Consider the following 21,167-nt stretch of genomic DNA (forward strand, 5'->3'; position numbering starts at 1 on the left):
CTTTCGAAACTACAAAAAAGACAACCGCATGTCAAAACTATATCTAATACGCGGAGTAGTCATTATCTCGCTAAAGTGTATGCTCAAACAGCTATAATGGTTTGATGTGATACATGGGGCGCTTGATAAAAGCAGGACCTACCGGTGATATCAAATCAGAATATCAAGTTACATTGGTTGAAACAAAATATCAAGTTACACAGGTTGAAGCCATTATACCAAAAATTAAATTTTCCATTAACACAGTCTTTCTACTTGTCTACCCAAGTTTCTGTTACATTCTCCAACTAGGTGAAAAGAAAAATGGAGGCATGCACTTATTTATTAAGACAGTTATAAATAGCAACAGAAACAGAAATGCCACACCTACTCAAAACAAAAAGCTTTAATTAATTTTCTGCTTTCAAATATATGTCTACGTCTAAGGTCATATTACTATGCGTCAGTTTAGCGGGTAGGATTGTAATTTAGTTGAGCTATATTTGTGTCTTGAGAAAGCATTTGCAACGTGTGTCTGTGTGAGAGGACATAAACAATAGCTTGCGAGAATGAAAGCCACCAATGAAAGGAGGTTCAATAATGAACCTGCCTCATTTCCGTGTCATGCATGTGGCTCGCATGACGTTACCCATGCAAAGGTGTCTCGAATAGTAAACCAAGCAGCCTAGATATTTTAAATTAATGCAACGAGCTTAATGAATGTTTTATTGAGATCTTATCCACTCTACTATAGACCATGATACTACCTGAAGATCCGACACGACTTAGTTATTAAACTACAAGCGTAAAAGAAGGATACCACATGAAGTGCTAGATTACTTCGCGAGAAGCTCACTTTAAACGGGCTGAATTAAATTGACTTCCGGTCTATCTGTCGGTAATTATGTTTCCATGTGTCTAAGCGTGTTACACATTCAGGGAGTTTGTCGAGCCAATCAGCAGTCGTTTGTGATGCGAAAACACCTGACGTAACAATAGCGTGTTGGCTTGAATCACTCTCGAGAATTCGTTTGAGACAATCAACAAACCTTTGGGACACCAACAATGGGTGACGTAACAATCCCGCGCATTATGACAGAAAAGCCGATATGTCCTCTCCATAAGAAGAATGTTAATTAACCCGTCTTCAAAATGATGAGCGCACAGTAAAGTTCGGGGTAGATTTGTACGCGTCTGTTACTTTCTTACAAGTTCATCGTTCTTCAAGAAGCCAAGCCAACGTTCTATGAAAGATGCTAGCAACGTACGGCTTAACGAAAGCATGATTGTTTCGTCACTTGCAGTTAACTGCAAGTGATGCAAGATCGAGCGCTACTGAAGCGAGAAACAACGTGGATAACAAGCCCGCTCCGTGCAAGAATATATTTACAGGTAGAACTGATGATGAACTATCGACGTCGTCTTGCTAGAAAAATTCGTATGAAACGCTGCGCTGCATGCATTCTTCTGCATCCGGTCGCTACAACTACATGTCGCTTCACAGTATTTCCTGTGCACGTACATCCATCTTTAGCTACGACGAATTAAATTTAACGGAACGATAGATGATAGCAACGGCTCAACAAAGGCATGATAATCGTGTCAACCTCAAGTGATGCAAGCGAGAGCGCTATACATGCTGAATAGAGAAATAACGTGGATAACAAGCTCGCTCCGTGCAAGAAACGCAGCTGTCACGCATGTGCATGTACTGAATTCGAAGGGTAGTGTGGAACATTGATGATATTTAGATACATATATTTAATCGCATCGACGCATCCCTGACTTTCAAAGAATTATAAATTGTAGCAACAAGCTAATAATTAATTAATGAAAATGACAATAAATAGACATAATTGATACAATTTACATTAATATTCACAGCAAATACACACACTACAGCAAACACGCACCCAACACAACCACACACACACACACACACACACAAAAAAATGGACAAATGTTAATCCCTCCATGTCTTTCCAAGTCGACCTTGAGGTCAGTTGCGGAGATAGCCTAACTGCAGGGCGTCGCGTTGGTGCAAAAGTAGTGGGACTGATTTGCTGCTGAGACTTCAGCTCCGGTCTTTGATATTGGAAAAATTAAGAGGCCCCCGAAAAGTGGTGTGGCTTCAGCTCCCTCTACCCCAATTATGCAACACTCCTGCTCCCTTCCTCTAGAAATAGGCCCGCCATGCGCAACGTGGAGTCTGGGGGCCAGCGCTACAATCCACTTGGAGCTTGGCCAGAGTCATTCAGGGGCACTGAAAATGACGCAGCTCTGGGACTAGACACTAAGGTCCACACGTACCCGTCTGCTGCATGATGTTGCTGCCAAGCCAACTGTCTTGTCTTCCCCAGTCGATGACTAGGTACTCATTTATACTTCTAAGTCGAGAGAAGCAATTGTGTGTAAGTTTCTTGCTTAAGGAAGTTATGCCAAAGCTCGCGATTACAGTGACTTGAACCTGCAACCCGGCAAGGTCCCAGATGTTTTTATTCTCGAAATGCACTCTCTAACCAATTGAGCTACAGCACCACACACACACACACACACACACACACACACACACACACACACACACACACACACACACTCACACACACACACACACACACACACACACACACACACACACACACACACACACACAACTCTCCTCTATAATGACTATAGGATAGAGTACAAGGTACACGTGCGCGTATAGATATTGCAATAAAACCGTGTGTGTAGAGAGCAATTCATATCTACAGATAAAGTAATTACGCTAAATTTTACTACTGATGTGAATGTGTAAAACAGTAGCTACTAGTGGCAGACGGTAACTGCAGCTGTGCTAGCTGTGACGCTTGGTATAGGGTGTTGTGTAATGATGTCACCCCTTACAATAGCGAAGCGTCAATGGTTGTGCTCACACTGGTATTGCTACTGCTTAGCATAACCAATTACAATGTATCAGGTCAGATTACGACACTAGTGCGCATTGCAGGCCTTGCCCAATAATGCCAGGATTAAAACGTGAATGTCAGGAAGCGAAATAATTCTGAGAATTTTAGGTAACTTTGAAAGGGCGGGTCTACAATTGTATATACGCATCACAAAATGGACGACACGGAAGACGTACGTACTGGCAGCCGTGGCCGGCGCAGCTGCAGTCAGTACAGTGGCCGCATCAACTTCAAGTGATACAAATCAAGCAGGTGGTAGTTCACAATCTGCTGTACCTACACTGTGAAGGAAGTTGATGTACTGCATTGGTGGCAGACACACCAGAGGGATCTTCCAGCATTGGAAGAAGCTTACAAAAATGTTTTGCTTATTCAAGCATCATCTAATGCTGCAAAGAGAGCCTTTTCCATTCTAATCAACTCTTGGTGAGCGGCAAGAATCTTCCTTGCAAGACTACATAGTGTTCCTTAGTGATTCAGTACTATGTTCGTGGACTCGTGGTCAATGACACCGGTCATGTTGTCTGTTGAATGATGTTTAGTAACTTTTGCTGATATGGGTACTACTTGCTCTACAATACCAGTAAAGTAGTGGTAATTTGAATTTTTCATTCACTTATTTCTATGTATACGGTTAATATTAATGAGAATTTTTACGAGCATTTTAGGTAAATTCTGGAGAATTCGAGTATGGAATTTTAGGTAAATTTTCTGGCATTATTAGGCAAGGCCTACAGCATTATCTTTAGAAGTAGGGCTAGAGCGGAGTTTAACTAGGATTACCACTTGTCAAGACATTCCAGTTTATGATCAACAAAGATTGCTCTACTTCGTGTTTGTCTGTCAGTTGTTCCCTGGCAAATCGAATTCGTAGCACGACTTGTGAAATTATTTAATTTGAGGCGTCTTTACATTCGCAGATTCAAACAGTTGATATATATATATATATATATGCATATATATATATATATACATACATATATACATATATCTATATATGTATATATATATATGTGTGTATATATATATATATATATACATACATACATACATATTTCTCATATATTTACAGGTCCAAATCAGGACCAACTTTACTTTCCAGTGCTAATCTGGCTATCAACATTCTTATATTTAAAAAGCCACAATTTGACAGAAAGTTGCTGCTGCAAATTACATACAAACTGACTAATAGACGAATTGTTATGGAATGAGGTTTTACGTGCAATAACTATTTTAAAGCCTCTAGGCTACTTTGCGACAAAGTCCTAAAGTTTCAACCACCAGGGGTGAAATACACCTCCATACTGTGAGACTATCCCATCGTGCTTCTTAATTCTTTCATTATCTCCGGCTTCAGCTGCTGCTCCTGGGGAACTGGCTGCTTTGACAAGGTAAGAAGGCTGTAAAGAATTCCGAACGGTAAGGCCAAAGTAAGTTGGCAGACCTTGTCTAAAGTCAGGATGAAAAACATCCCCTTGTCATTATTGACAAGTGCTGTTGCATTTCATCTCACGACGACGAGGATCATCTTCTAGCACTGCATTAAAAATTACATCACACGGCATTGTGACGTTTTATTCTCAACTTCTGTTCCTGGTTACATCCAAGTAGGTGGTCATCAAACTTATCGATGATTGCAGCACATGTACGTCGCTTGGTGGCAAGGGCTGATATATATGTTTAGCTATGACATGGATTCTTTCAATATAGTTTAAAATTTTTAAAATATGTAAAGATAAGACGACTAGAAGGAAGTTTGCTAGTAGAATTTCAAGTCAAATGTTTTAACCAGAAGTCAGTTGAATCTTTGGGGTTTGTTACTGACGGAAGAGGCTTAGAACATAGAAGTCAGTTCAAAGGCTCAGTCTTGCTAACGCAGGATGTCCAGCCTTGTAGTCTGTTTGTTTGTTTGTTTATCTTTTTATTTGTTTGTGTTTGTTTCTTTTTTGTTTGTGTTCTAAATACAAACAAACACTAGACTGCATTAATAGCAATAATATATATATATATATATATATATATATATATATATATATATGCACATATACGTGCACTAAATTGTGTTTGTCAATTTGCAATATTATCACATATTTATTAACGTTATTGACAGTCAAAGCGTTTTCTTTTAATTTTTATATTTTGCTTTTAGCAAGTTATTGCCGATTGCCGGCATGGAATTCTCTTTATACGTGTTTCTGCTGACAATTTTTATAGCACATTCCAAGCTAAGCAAGTTGTCATCTCTAAGTCGAACAACAAGAAACGGAGTACAAGAAATGCCACTTTACAATATCGCGCCTACAGCCGTTGAATACAAAAAAACTAAACCACTTGGACTTTCTAACAGTAATTGTCAGTCTTTTAATAAATTGGAACGTTTCAGTTCTTAGACCTGTAATACACCACAACTGGAAGTGTTTGTATCTACTCTATTAGTTATTCAACTGTCGACGACAATTCAAAAATATCGTTACAGGATCCTTGTTTTAGGAAGAATGGGTAGAAAGGCAATCCATGATCCAGTGTCTAATAATGTAAATTCCTACCAAACATGGATTTATTATGAAGAAACAAACTCTTGGAAAATGATTGATAATGTTGCAAACTGACCTCTAGAGATGACCAGGTTCCGTCTAGTGACAGTTTGTAGTTCACAAGCTATCATTCTGTATCCTGCTGCTAGCAACAGCACTTGGATATTTTTGCTCGAACAGCTGAGATGGAAACGAGTTACGATTGTGGGCGATGGTCCTAGTTGGACAGATGTTGACTATGAATTTTACGCGGTGGCCGTTGAAAGTGAGCACTCTTTGTGCTCCTGTAGTCAGGATGTTTTCGCTTTCTACCCTATTAACCAAGGAAATCATTTTGTGGGGTACAGACTCAGCTGCGTGATAGAACATACGACATATCGGTGGGAGAAAGTGGGAAACTACCCAATTCCTTCCATTTATGGTGTACATCTAGTTGATGGCTGGTCAGGAAGGACAACAGTACTGGCTTTGGTTGACGAATGCATTTGGAAATATTCCGTAACAAAATCAATTTGGAATAAAACGAAACTCTGCCTTCCACATGGTAGTCGGGGAAAAGTTACTGATTTTTTTCGAAAGTATTATTTGTTAATGATACAAGAGAGTTTCTTTATATCAATCTTGATCGACGTTTAGTCTTTGGGCTGCCTCTCTCTAATGGGGTCGCTTTCGTCGAACAGATAAATGTAGATGATTCTCTCTTCAAACATCTGAGAATATCTAATATTCGTGAACCATTACTTGGGTATGCTGTACGAGTTGACAGTCATGGCAAAAGAGTAAATTATTACATTTCCGATTTCGATGAATCTTGTGGGTCAAGTACGTGGATTCTGCAAAGACGCGATGTAGCGGGAGAACGGTCATGGCTTTTTGCTAGAATGATCGACACGCTTCTAGTTCCATCAGATTACGGATTTCAATCTTTGTGGAAAGACACATATTATAGGATTGTTTTTCAATCCGACGATGTAAGATCTGCTCCACCAGCCATGTGGTCGATGAACTTACACACGAAGAGATGGCAAATGGAGGGATATCTTAACGTTACAGGAATATCTGTAAGAAGAGAAATGATGAACTCACATGTTGTAAGCATGCACATGCAGGAAAATATGTGGCTGATCGTGTCACCCTTCTACACAACGTTGATATTGTCAAAAAATTACATACGACAAACATCAAGTCCTATACCTTTCAGAATCCAATTTTCAGTCGTCACTATAAACTCGTCGTCACTGTTGCTGTTTGGAGGTCGGACTGTTAACAACGTTGCTTCCAATGATCTTTGGCAATTCTCTCTAATACAAAGAATTTGGAAGAAAGTGAAAATGATCGAATCTGCAGTGAGCCTCCCCTCCCCTCGATATGGTCATACAGCTGCAGTTATAGGAGTCGACATGTTTGTTTTTGGGGGATATAACAATAATGGTAGTATTATTAGGGCGTATGAATACAAAGATTTGTGGAGATATAACATGATTAACCATTCGTGGAGCATTTTAGTACCAACCAACAATTTACCTTTCAATTCTGTTCATTACTATCTTTGCTTCTATGCGGCGACAGCTCAAGTGGAATGTTATGGATTGCGGCTAAATGTCATTCTTTAGCTACAAAATGGAGTCATAATGTACATTTCGAGTTGTGGATGCTTATTGTTCACTTGCGGACTTGGAATTTCGTCGCACTTCAAACAATAGAGTATTTGCCGAACAACTATTTCTATTCATCTCTTTATTTTTGGCAAAGATATTTACTAAGTTTGGAGCATTCTAGTTTAACTTATCTAAAGGCAGGCTGTCCTGAAGGATTGGGGTCTAGCAACATTTCAAGTGTTCCTTGCGACGTCTGCAAAGTCGGTTTTTACTATGATGTGGAGACGAACAAGTGCAGCAAATGTCCAAATGGAACGACGACAAGAGAAGAGCGTTCGTCAAGGATGACCGACTGCAACGTTTGCATCACGGGTTACTGTCTCCATGGCAGATGTCTTGTGGTGAGTAATGGGCTAACACAAGGTCCCGTATGTTCTTGTACTATCGGGTTCACTGGTTCTCACTGCCAAGACGCAACTTATTATTACATTGGATTGGGAGTTATTCTTGTTATAGGTATTATTGCTTTACTCGTAATTGTATTACGGCGAACTAGAAAAAGACGAAGAGAACGAGAAACGGCTTTGCGTCGTCACATACAAACATTGAATGATGCGTGGCAGATCAGTTGGCAAGAAATAAGACTGCAGGACGAAATAGGAGGGGGAGCATCGGGAAGAGTGTGGAAAGCTCAATATCGTGATATGGACGTTGCTGTAAAATTGCTAATGGCGGACGGCGATCCGCAGTCGTCGTTGGAATTCGCGCAAGAAATTAAATTTATGCAAACAATGCGTCATCCAAATATTGTACTTTTTATTGGAGCTGGTACAACGACTGCACAAGCACAACCATTTCTTGTCGTTGAGTTTGCGCATCGAGGTTCATTACGTCACGTACTGGATGACGTCAGTATTGAAATAAATCAAAACCGTAAAATAGCCTTTGCTCTAGACGCTTCGAAAGGAATGGAATTTCTTCACCAATTGGACCCACCGAGAATTCATCGAGATATGAAGAGTGACAATTTACTAGTAAGTCAAAGTTGGATAGTCAAAGTCGCTGATTTTGATCTTGGAAGACTTTTTTGCGATAGAGGCAAAAACGGACCATCAAACAGAAACAATTTATTGAGAAGCAATAATTTAGAAAACGATCTCTTAATTGAGATGAGAGACTTGTGTGAAGATGGTATTGGGACAGTGAGATGGAGTGCACCAGAGTTAGCACGACGAGAGAGGTACGATGCATCCATTGATGTCTACAGGTATACTCGACGAGTCGACGTCAATTTTATTGTATTCAATAACCTATTTTGAGTTTAGTTTTGGAATTGTGCTTTGGGAGATTTGGTCACGTGGCTTTCCTTTTGAGCATTATCGGTTTAGTCACGAGGTCGACGACGCCGTGGAAAGAGGCGAGCGTCCCATCGTTCCAGACGATTGCCCTGAAATGTATGCAAGCCTAATGCAAACTTGCTTGGAAGACAATCCTCGTAAACGACCGTCGTTTAGCGAAGCTGTCAGCTGTTTGGAGAACTTGTATGTGGAAGATGCATGCTAGAGTGACTACACGAGCATTTTGAATTTGGCCATTTGCTGGTTTAGTAATGCCTAGGCTCTATAGCTGCTGTAGCTGATTAGAACTCTAGCATTGGACATTATAGAATTAGGAGTTTTGGTAGTAAATTTGTTAGCGCACGTTAGACGACACTTTATTGAACATGCATGTTCGTTCTGAGTAAATTTCTCTCAAAGGCAATAATAAATTATAATGATAATAATAGATTTCCTGATATAGCCACTGTCACACCGACTTTGTGATTGCATAGTTACATTTTTGTTCTTCCTTTAATCAATTTATGGAGTCAGCACTGGGAACAAGCAGATAGACTGTTACTACATGAATGAATTGGACACTTTCAATGACGTCATCAACAAATATCACCTGTCGAATATTTTGCTGTGTCTGGCAATTAGTGGACGAAGCTCATGTGGCCATCACAATTAAGTACCTAGACGTTGTGTTTACTTAGATGATGATAGATAGGCCGTCATGTTTAGCTTCTCTGTCAACAGCACCTCTTGTCAATTCAATTGGTTCAGAGCACTCATCTTTACCTGCAGCTGTTTTCTATTTATAGACCGGCAGCATTGCTATTTTTCGTGGATTGTCGAGTGTCATGTGGAACTCAGAAGGAGTTGGTGTGGGTTGCAACGTCTACATCACATGGGAAGGAGCTAGCAGTCATGAACAGTACGTTACCTTCTTAGTGCACAAGCAGTGATGTGAAGCAACATTTCAATGAGAGCTAATTAGTAGGCATGTGAACAAACATAATTTGAGATTGAAAATAAGATAAATGCACATATATCTCTGAAAGTGTAGCATGTCAATTGCAACTAGATCACAGAGACTGTAAGAGGAGTAGACTACATTGCGCATGCGTTGTACGATTAGCACTAGCTTATAAGCAGACTGTACACAGTACTTGTACACTTATTACCCCATTCACACGAGCATTTGTAACTGTGCCAGCATGGTACGGCACAGTTTGGCTCGGTTTCACTTCGTCGTGTGAATGTCGGCCGAACCGAACCAAACCGTGCTGAGCTGGCCCACCTCAATTTGCCATGCCAGCACGGTTTGGTTCGGTTCATTTGTGTAGTGCCTGTCAAAACAAAGACGACGTCGACGTCTATACTCGATACTTCTCCTCGAAATTTCCGCAGACTGTTCTAGTGCCAGCGAGAAGTAAGCGCGGACAGCTTGTTGACGTCTGTATCTAGCATGCACACCAAGAGACACGCCTACTAAAACCCGACTGGCTCGCTAAATGGTCAGAACGTCGTGTGAACAAGGACTGGCTCGCTTCATTAGCCCAGGATAGCTTGGCTCGGCTCAGCTCAGTTTGGAGCTGTGCTCGTGTGAATGGGGTATTAGTATTGCTATACAATAGATTGTCTTCCTCAATCCTGTAAAGTTTGCAGTACAAGATGCTTAGCATTGTATTTACCTCATTCCAACTAACAAAGGTTCCATCCAAATAATAAGTTAACTGTCCAAATAATAAGTTAAGTAATGGTGTTGTATTAAGTCACGTGGCATGCCTGTACTCATGGGGTTATGGGTGTGTGTGAACGAACCGAAACATTTCAGTCAGAGGTCCATTTAGAAAATAATTTAAATAGTAATTTTTATACACTCTATGGTTCGTAATTAGAGCTCTAGCTGTCTCGTTTTACGTATACTACACAAAAGTTTCATACTCCTATACACAACAACCTAGACTTTGTTCTATTCATCACTGTCTACGCTGGAATCTTCGAAGTCCTCTTGCAAGGGAATGTCCGGCAGCAGCAATTTCCGAGGTTTCCGTTTGGCAATGTAATCTCTACTGTGGGGGAGAGGGGGACGTACGTGCCCTGCCCCAGTACAGTACTCATCCTAAAGCTGTATACACAATGCTGTAGCTGCTGAATTGCTGGTCTGGGTTCTACGTTTCAGATGCAGATATAGCTCCAAGACTCTTAAGAAATTTTGTGCGTAATGTGCAGTGTATATCATTATTACATGTATACTATGGATGTAATTACAAATGTGTTCTAGCTATTAGGCCTGGTAATTAATAAATAGATTAACTAAAATAGCATGCTAGACTGATCTACGACTGGGAGGTCAAGTAAAGCACTAAAAGAACTGATCCCTAAAATGTCCCTAGCACGCCCCTGCGCAGTTTGCGTACAATTTTTAGACATCGTTTGAACACTGATACACTTTGTTGTACAAAGACTGCAGATGCTAGTGGTTACATGTAGACATGCAAATAAGATGTCAAATAAGACAAGAACAGACTTCGCTAACACCCTTGTACTGTAGGCCTCAATAGTAAGTGCTTTGTGCTACTATAAGCTCACGGAGACGTTGGATCATTGCCCGACGTGACTGCAAAAGCTAAACTGTGGGAAATCGTGCAACTCTAGTGCCGTCTACCGTTCACTTCCGTTTCAACAGTGAACGGCAAGGTAAGTCCACACCCACAATTCCCAGTTGTCGTAGCTACTGTCTAAAAGCGAGACAACGAGGCGTCTACTGGAAGAGCATCCTATCCCGAGAAGGCACGACGCAGTGCTAACTACTACAACAAACCCGTCTCGGTTGATGACCAATTTGTTTCGTGCTAGGAGGTGAAACTTCAACTGTCCACCTATAGGTATGGCGTGTAATCAGTGTCAAAATTACGCCGGTAGTATTTCTATTTACTTAGGTCGGTCGCACACTCAATGAGGTCGGTTACTACGTAATGAGGTCGGTCCTAAACGTCATGAGGTCGGTCCGTGACGTCATGAGGTCGGTCGTTAAGTCAATGCGGTCGGTCCTAGCTAGACGTCATGTGAGGTCGGTCGTAGACTTACTCAATGAGGTCGGTCCTACACGCAATACGTGAGGTCGAGGAAAATATGTTTCATACGTACATACCCAACTAAAAGTCTAGCCTTTACCACGCACGTGCGCGAAGGTCATGTGATCTATCGTCGCTCGTTTCAGGACCACCGAAAGCAAGTCGAGGCTACACATCTGACTATGGCGTCGAATCGGCATGTGATTCAATATGCAAAGTTTGAATCGACAACGATGACATCACGTCTAGGCATCAACGTCTGTCCCTGTAGCTAGAGATCTAGAGACCTCAAGAACATCTTGTTTACGTGGTTTACTCACGGTTGTAATCTCTATTGCCTTTACCTAGCTAAAAACATTTAAAATTTGAAATTTGAACAAATCAAGCAAATGAATCTGCAAACGAACAATATTAATTAATTAATTAATAAACATCTACATAATTTACTGATGTCCCTTATACTTGCATTCGAACTAATTTTTTCTAACTACATTATAACTGTTTAATAAATGATTGCGTTTTCCAAGCAGCAAAGCAACATGTAATTAATTAGACAATTAATTGCTATGTTTAGTGTGACAGGAAGCTATCGACATACATGGAGACACCTCTGTGACCTCATATTCTCACACATCAACACGTCCCAGATGTTAATGAATTTTCAATTGTCGATTTTTTAAACTGTTCCTGACAATTTATGTTCAATACTTAATTTTCAAATTTCATTTTACTTAAGAAATTGATTAGATATATAATAAGCAGAACGTCAGCCCACTACACTGTGTCATACAGTATGATATTGTAGCAAAAGGCTAACTACTTGACACAACGAAAAAACACAACTGGCCAGAGCCGGTAAAAAATGACACAAAAGTCACGAGGTTTGCAACACACTAGCTAATTAGTGAGGTGTACAAATTATACGGCTTCCGTCCGCTACACCACTCCCCCCCAGAACCGAGATGTAACGCAGTGGGACCTTGACTTTACGACCTGAACGGGTGCTCTGCGGTTGAACGCCGTTAGAGGTTTTGTTCCGAAGTACATAATCAGGCGAAGATGGTGGATGCTTAGGCGGTCGTCCACGACGTCTGGGCTCAGCTACTTTGACGGGATGTTCGAGGTCCATGTGAGCTGGCTTGAGTCGGTCTACTGTGATTATTTCGCTCTTGCCTCCAATGTCTACCTGGAAGGTTTTGGGGCCAGGATGTATGACTTTGAAAGGGCCTTCATAGAGCAGTTGGAGAGGAGTGCGATGAGCGTCACGACGAATAAAAACAAACTTGGCCTGCAGCAGATTGTGAGGAACAGACGTAAGTGCGGTGCCGTGCTGAGATGTCGGAACTGGAATGAGTGAGCGTACTTGGTCGCGCAGTTGACGGAGATGTAAACTGGTGTCAGAGAGTGTGTCAGCAAAGCCAGGGATAAATTCTCCAGGCACTGTAAGAGTGGAGCCATACACCATTTCCGCTGAGGAACATCCCAAGTCTTCTTTAGGCGCTGTTCTAATTCCCAGAAGTACCCAAGGTAGCTCCCGCACCCAGTTGGGGCCAGTGAGGCGTGCTCGCAAGGCAGACTTCAAATGGCGATGAAACCTTTCTACCAGGCCGTTCGACTGAGGGTGGTAGGCTGTTGTATGGTGAAGTTGTGTACCTAGCAACCGAGAAATAGATGTCCAAAGTTGTGAAGTGAACTGTGGCCCTCTGTCAGATGATATGTCAAGTGGTACGCCAAAACGAGCAATCCAGTGGAAGACTAGAGCTTGAGCGCAATTGGCGGAGTTGGTATTATTCAGAGGAATCGCTTCAGGCCAACGAGAGAAACGATCGATACAAGTAAGTAGGTGAGTAAAACCATTGGAAGGTGGAAGTGGTCCTACGAGGTCCACATGGATGTGGTCGAACCGACGATGTGGGACATTAAACTTCTCCAGAGGGGCCCTGATGTGTGCTTGGACCTTGGAAGACTGACAAGCAATGCACTGCTTGGCCCAGGTTCCTATCTGCTTTTGCAAGCCATTCCATACAAATTTGTTGGCTACAAGTTTTCTTGTAGTGCGCACAGAAGGGTGTGATAGACCATGGGTCAGGTCAAAAACTTGGCGTCTCCAACTGGCAGGTACGATCGGTCTAGGCCGGCCGGTTGACATATCACACAGCAGTGTAACACCATGGGTTCCAAAAGGAATATCCTCTACTTGTAGACTCGACGACGTTGCTGTGCGATAGGCCTGTACTTCAGTATCTTGTTGTTGAGCTGTTGCCATGGCACCGTACTCAATTCCCAGTTGTACGCCCGCGATGGTGGCTCTCGACAACGTGTCTGCTACAGGATTGTCTTTCCCTTGTACATGTCGGATGTCAGTCGTGAATTCAGAAATGTATAAAAGTTGACGTTGCTGGCGGTTTGACCAAGGGTCTGACACTTTTGACATACAGAAAGTGAGGGGTTTGTGATCGGTGAAGGCAATAAATTGTCGACCCTCTAGGAAGTAGCGAAAATGCCGTATTCCTAAGTATAGAGCAAGCAGTTCACGATCAAAGCGCTGTACTTCTTTTCAGGTGGTCTTAGTTTCTTGCTGAAGAAAGCTAGGGGTATCCAGACACCGTCCACAAACTGTTGAAGAACAGCCCCTACTGCCAGGTCTGAAGCGTCAGTGGTGAGTGAAATCTGTGCATCGTGATGCGGGTGTGAAAGTAGAGTTGCGTCTGCCAAAGCTTTCTTAGTGTCGTGGAAAGCTTTTAACATGGTCTCATCCCAGGTCAGCGTCTTCGGTTTTCCTGATAATGCCTCAAACAGTGGTAACATTGTATGAGCTGCGGCAGGAATAAACCTGCGGCAGAAATTGACCATACCCACAAATTCTTGCAGGCCCTTGACTGTGGTTGGTTGGTCGAGTTGGGTGATGGCGTCTACTTTTTCAGGAAGTGGCATGATACCAGCACGAGTAATGAGATGGCCTAAGAAGTCCAGACTGTTACGTCCAAATTGACAGTTCTTGGAGTCTCTGGAACAGCAAGCAAAGGTGTTGTTTGTGTGTCTCAATGTCCTTACTGGCCACCAAGATGTCATCGATGTAGACAAAAGCAAACTCTAAACCGTAACAGACAGTGTCCATCAGGCATTGGAAAGCTTGAGCAGCGTTCTTCAGACCAAACGGCATTCTGAGAAATTCGAAAAGTCCAAACGGAGTGATGATAGCAGTTTTGGGAATGTCTTCAGTAGCCACAGGAATCTGGTGATAGCCTCGAACAAGGTCGACTTTAGAAAATACATTCATACCCTCGAGGTGAGAAGAGAAATCCTGCAAGTGAGGCACTGGATATCTGTCTGAAACAGTAGCTTCATTGAGGCGCCTGTAGTCTCCACAGGGGCGCCAACCTCCCCAAGACTTTGGCACCATGTGCAATGGTGATGCCCAAGGACTGGACGATCTGCGTATGATGCCCATGGATTCCATACTGCAGAATTCCGCCTTAGCAGCTGTTAGTTTATCTGGAGGCAGGCGACGGGCACGAACATGAACTGGTGGACCTTTGGTAGTGATGAAGTGCTCCACACCGTGCTTGGTAGGTTGTTGGACAAAGTTAGGTGTCGTGATAGCTGGAAAGTCCGCCAGCAATATGTCATACTTGTCGGTAGAAGTTGAAATCGCATCAAGGTGAGGCGCAGGAGTTTTGGTCGAGGTCTGCATACCGTATTCCCTCACATAAAGGCGCATGCGCTTATAAGTGAGAAAGCGCATTTTTCTTGCCGAAGAAAACGCTTTTTAAAACTCATTTATAAGCGCATGCGCTTGTATAAAATTTTTTGTTTAATTTTTGTATTTGCTAATGCATCAGTAAACATACAGTGAGAACAGGTCCTAGTCGTCTTCATCAGTTTCTAAAAGTGTCTCTTCATCGCTATCAGTGCACGTGCTAGTGTCCGACTCCGAGTCGCTAGACTGCGATAATTCTTCGCTAACATCTTCTCCACCCAACATTGCAGCCAGTCGACTGTGCAGCATAACATCGCTTCCTTAACATCTTTTGCGTGTAGGGACGTCTCGCCTCTCGGATGCTTCATCAAGCCTGCTCTCTTGCTGTCGCCACCTCTGCACGACTTTTCGATGGACTCCGTACTGCTTTGCTGTTTTGAAACATTTCCGTCGTTTACTTTCAGAGAGTCGAGAAGCTGACGCTTAAATTCAAGGAAATAGGACTTGCGATGCATGTCGCGTGTACAGATGCTGTCCGAACACGATTATCCCTCGCCTAAAAGCGCATGCGCTTGTACTCGAGGTATAGGCGCATGCGCTTATTCAGTTCACTTATAAGCGCACGCGCCTTTATGTGAGGGAATACGGTAAGTGGAGCAGAGTGGAAAGTTGCTGCATCCACAAAACGTTTTCCATTCATATCAACTAGTAGACAGTTGGAGCGAAAGAAATCGGCTCCTAGCAGAGGACGAGTCACATCGGCGACTATAAAAGACCACTGATATCTGTTTGAAGCAAAATGAAAAGAGAGTTTGCGAGTTCCATACGTCCTGATTGAGCTACCGTTGGCTGCCAGTAGCGGTGGTCCTGGTTGCCTCGTACGCGTGTCCAATACAGTAGCAGGAAGAACACTGACTTCTGCTCCAGTGTCGATGAGAAACTGCCTCTTGGAAACTGAGTCACGTAGGATGAGGAGGCCGCGATTATGGCCGGTCGCCTCGGCCACTAGCGACCGGCCTTGCCGTTTTCCGACCAGTTGCATGGTTACTTGCATTGTCGAGCTGCCTCGCCGAAGATGCGATGGTAATAACACAAACGGTTAGAATCCGGGGTGTCGAAACCGGAAGTCCCGGACGTTGTCTGCTTCTGTCTTGTCCCGGACGTTGTCTGCTTTTGTCTCATGGCAAGTGGTCTACGCTGTACGGCGCTCGCTGTAAATGCCTCCATATCACGGCTTGACTAGAGAGCGTCGACGAATGAGATCTAGAACCCTCGTTGCTGTCTCCTGGTCTAGGGTCGCAAGGACGTAGAAATACTTCGTCTCGTCGGCTGTCACCCTTCGGAGTTCAAACTGAGCTTCGGCTTGTACAAACCAAACCTCCGATTAAGAAGTCCAGAAAGTTGGCAGCTTGAGCGACACTGCATGTTCTTCGTGTGCCATGAAACAACGTTCCTGGCTTCAAGGTCACCAATGTAGCAAAAAGCTAACTACTTGACACAACGAAAAAACACAACTGGCCAGAGCCGGTAAAAAATGACACAAAAGTCACGAGGTTCGCAACACACTAGCTAATTAGTGGGTGTACAAACTACACGGCTTCCGTCCGCTACAATATCTGACCACTGCAAATGTACAGTTTAATTAACAATTTTCTATTGATTGTGGTAATTAATATTCTAAACTGTTTCAATAATTGCTATTAATAACTACATTTAATTAATACATTTACTTTGATCTAATGGCTGTGAAGAGGCAATAATGTATCTATGGTTAGCTATATTCTAGTTATATTTCTATTGATTGTTTGCGTTGGGTAAGATATTTTACTAAGTTTGAATTGAATTAAAAGTTGTCTTCCCCCAATACTAGTCATTCAAATTTTAGAAATCTGTTGATAGGTGTTGACCTATTCGACCACCACTTTGGCAAATATGTAGTTTCAGAAGTAAAACTTTGCATACAAACTTCTATTTACTGTAATAATATTTTGAGAAAGTTTTAATGATTGATATTAATATCTACATAATATAATTATTTTGATTCAACTCTGGCAGTGGAGCAACAATGTACAGCAAAACCTGTATGTAGCTATAGTATAATATAGAATGGTTGAATATTGTAAATATGCATTCTTTACATTCTAGTTATATTTCTATTGATGGTTTGAATTGGGTAGCATATATACTAAGTTTGAATTCAATTAAAAGTTGTCTTCCTCCAATACTAGTCATTCGAATTTTAGAAATCTGTCTATAGGTTTTGACATATCTGACCACCATTGTGGCAAATATGTAGTTTCAGAAGTAAAACTTTGCATACAAACTTCTATTTACCGTATTAATATTTTGAGAAAGTTTTAATGATTGATATTAATATCTACATATTACAATTATTTTGATTCAACTCTGGCTGTGGAGTAACAATGTACAGTAAGACTTGCATGTAGCTATAGTGTAATATAAAATGGTTGAATATTGTAAATACAGATTCTTTACATTCTAATTATATTTCTATCGATGGTTTGAATTGGGTAAAATATCTACTAAGTTTGAATTCAATTGAAAGTTGTCTTCAATCAATACAATTCATTTCTAATTTTTGAAATCTGTCAACTAATGTTGACATATCTGACCACCACTTTGGCAAATATGAAGTTTCAGAAGTAAAACCTTGCATACAAACTTCTATTTACTCTATTAATATTTTGAGAAAGTTTTAATGATTGGTATTGATATCTACATATTACAATTATTTTGATTCAACTCTGGCTGTGTACAGCAAGACCTGCATGTAGCTATAGTATAATATAAAATGATTGAATATTGTAATTACGCATTCTTTACATTCTAGTTATATTTCTATCGATGGTTTGAATTGGGTAAGATATCTACTAAGTTTGAATTCAATTAAAAGTTGTCTTTCCTCGATACAAGTCATTCGAATTTTGGAAATCTTTCGTAGATGTTGACATATCTGACCATCACTTCGGCAAATATGTAGTTTCAGAAGTAAAACTTTGCATACAAACTTCTATTTACTGTACCAATATTTCGAAAGAGTTTTAATTCACAGCAAGCTTTGTTGACTGCTGTCTTACCGTCTGCGTTTTCCTTTCCTCTTACAAGTTGTTATGTGTTTTCTCAATTGAGAAAGGGGAAGGAGTGACTTGCAGTTTTGGCAGACTTCAGACGGCTCACTGACACTCTAACAATTTGATCAATCATTAACCAAACCTATACCTATTCATGCTTGATGCATGCAGATAGTCTTACTGTCCGTATAGAGTACTTTTTCATGTCCTCCTTTGTAATTTCCCTTTGCAGTGGCCGTATATACAACTTTGCTTGGTTCACAACGTCCTTAAGAAAAGGCACCGTCATCCCACTATCAGGCCCTTCTATTTCAACCATGTGGTGGGAGTTTTCAGCAAGACGCAAAAGCGTATACCCCCACAAGCTTCAAGCGCTGGGAACTTTTCTAGTAAGACACGGTGAATTTGCTCCGCATCGCCATCTCCATCGAATAGCGCTTCTCCCAAACCCAATCCCATCTTTGCTAGCTCAATCTTCTCTTCGGATGAAGGTTTCAGCGACTGCTCTTTATCGCAAAGGCAAATGCAATCCTTCTTCCACGTGCTGATGCTGCACCTACGTCGGGCACCACGAACGTTCTTGCTCCTCTTGCCTATACCCTTTGCCGGACGGTAGCCAAAAAGACGTCGGTGCTCTTCCATGCTAGCGCTTGCACCTTGACTAATTGCTTCTTCACGTGTAGGTCTTTCAGCGCTTCTTCCCGATCCGAAAGTAGCAAAGCTTGGACGTCTGATCGCTGAGGAGCTGCACGGCTCTCGCGAAGATTCTTGTTTCGCTTGATCGGCAAGCGATAAAACGGCATCTACGGCCCCGATCAATAGGTTCTTCGCTTTGTTAAAATCAGACATACTTGCACAAGTGCACGCACACTCTAACTAATCAGAGACGTGCATTTCAGACTTACATAGGTATGGCGTGATTTGATCCATTATTCCCAGGCCAGTTTGCTGAATAGGGCCATCAAACAGTTTAACGTGCCAATTGTATGACCGCATTCGTCGGCAAAGATCACACCTAACCAGCACCTTCGGTGTTGCCTCATCAGCAATTTAACATGCCACTAACATATGGTTGCAAGCGTCGAGGAAGACAACACGAAAACCAGCGTCCTAGCATGTAGCGACATCAACAACAGTTTAACGTGCCAATAGCATGACTGCATCCGTCGGCAAAGACCACACTAACCAGCGCCTAGCGTTGAGCGACATCAGCAAACAATTTAGCGTCCAGTAGCATATGGTTGCAAGACAAACAGGAAAACCAGCGCCCAGAGCCTAGCGTCTAAACGGCATCAACAAATGACTGCCAAAACCACACGGAAACCAGCGCTGAGCATGTAGAGACATCAGCAAAAACTGTAAATGCAAACATGCCACTCTACTAATTAGTTACGGTTGCATGCGTCGACGCAGACAAGACGAAACCTAGCGCCCTAGACACCGACATTAATTAACAAACAATTGTAACGTGTCAATAGCTCTAGGACTGCATGCGTCAAAGCACATAAAAATCAACGCCTATCATATACGTACTAGTACTGTAACCCCAATCAGAACCTTCAAAACAGAAATGAAATCAGTAACGTTTATCAATCTAAACGCATGACTACTGGCGGCGACTGTCTAGGGTATTCAGATGTGTGAAACGAGTGTTAGCACGTTCCACTAGCCCACTACACTCTCTGTTAGCGTTGATTGCACACTTTGAAAATCGATAACTCCGGCATTTTTGGGCTTGCAACAACGATGTTGATATTAGTCGAAACCTTCTTTTAGTTATCTCTAGAGTAGGAATCATAGAGACAGAAACGTCAGGATAAGGTTTCTGCATATCAAATCTAATTTTACACAGCTATTAAAGATAACGACGTCGCTTTTTGCCAACCAGACGCGCAGGGGCGTACCGTGGCAATTGGAATTGGGGGGGGGGCTGAAATACCCGAACACTGACACGCCCCTTTGACAAAAATTGTATTAGTAGCAACAATGCAGACCACAAAGTATTACGTTTACTCGTATACATATATACAGTATGGAGCAGACTAAACAAGCACCTATTTACTGAAAAATCATCCTGCGGTTTCCTCTTGCACAGAACTCTTACAAAAAGCTACGTAACGCTAGTTTTCACCTGACAAAATGGGAAACGCCCACAAAAACTGGGGGGGCTATAGCCCATTTAGCCCATGCCACGGTACGCGCCTGAGACGCGCTTGATCACACCACCTGCTGCTGCGAAGCTTCACCTATCCTCGGCACTAAAAACACTAGGTAGAAGTGTAGTAGAGTCGTCACTGTAGATCCGCAGACCACTCCTCCTTTCGTTATTGGTCTGTTTTAGCTCTGGTCGTGACATGGCCGTTCAACTTTCAGGTGACCAGACAGAATTACTCGGAGTGGTAGCTGATGTATGCCGTCGGGTGCAGCGACTTGTTACATGCTACGAGGAAGGTAGAGAGTCTGGCACACTAGATTGTCTGGTCTTCCACGTCGACAGACTTCATCGTCTTTTTGGTAGCAGTTGACGACGTTTACAACACCGGTAGCAGTGACGTATTGGAAGGAGTTGATATGGCTCTAAGTTTTCTGGAAGAGTTGAATCATGGACGGAATGAATCAGGGTATGTGTCTCAAATTCTTTATGAAAATGTCAGAGGACGACCAAGGCTAGAGGTCAAGCAGGACCAGCTGGAGTATCTGTTACACTTGGGATTCAAGTGTCCCAAAATAGAGGAGGTTCTTGGTGTTAGTTTGAGCACCATAAGGCGAAGAATGAGTGAGTTTGGTCTAAGTGTAAGTGCCTTATACTCCTTCATCACAGACCGGGAACTAGATGAACTAGTGTCTCAAATCAAGTGTGAATTTCCAAATTGTGGCTATCGGTTATTGCATGGACATTTGATGTCTTGAGGTC

General features: G+C 42.1%; 1 protein-coding gene across 1 annotated transcript; it reads right to left on the minus strand.

Annotated features, from left to right (window-relative positions):
• Positions 1–18,559: 18,559 nt before the first annotated feature.
• LOC134192820 (uncharacterized) lies at positions 18,560–19,249 on the minus strand. Its single transcript, XM_062661579.1, has 2 exons — positions 19,159–19,249; positions 18,560–19,083 (listed from the first exon to the last, which is right to left on the minus strand). The coding sequence occupies exons 1-2, from the start codon at positions 19,247–19,249 to the stop codon at positions 18,560–18,562; spliced, it is 615 nt and encodes a 204-aa protein (XP_062517563.1).
• Between the last annotated feature and the right edge of the window lie 1,918 nt (positions 19,250–21,167).

The sequence above is a fragment of the Corticium candelabrum genome, chromosome 17, assembly GCF_963422355.1.
Source record: "Corticium candelabrum chromosome 17, ooCorCand1.1, whole genome shotgun sequence".
NCBI lineage: Eukaryota > Metazoa > Porifera > Homoscleromorpha > Homosclerophorida > Plakinidae > Corticium > Corticium candelabrum.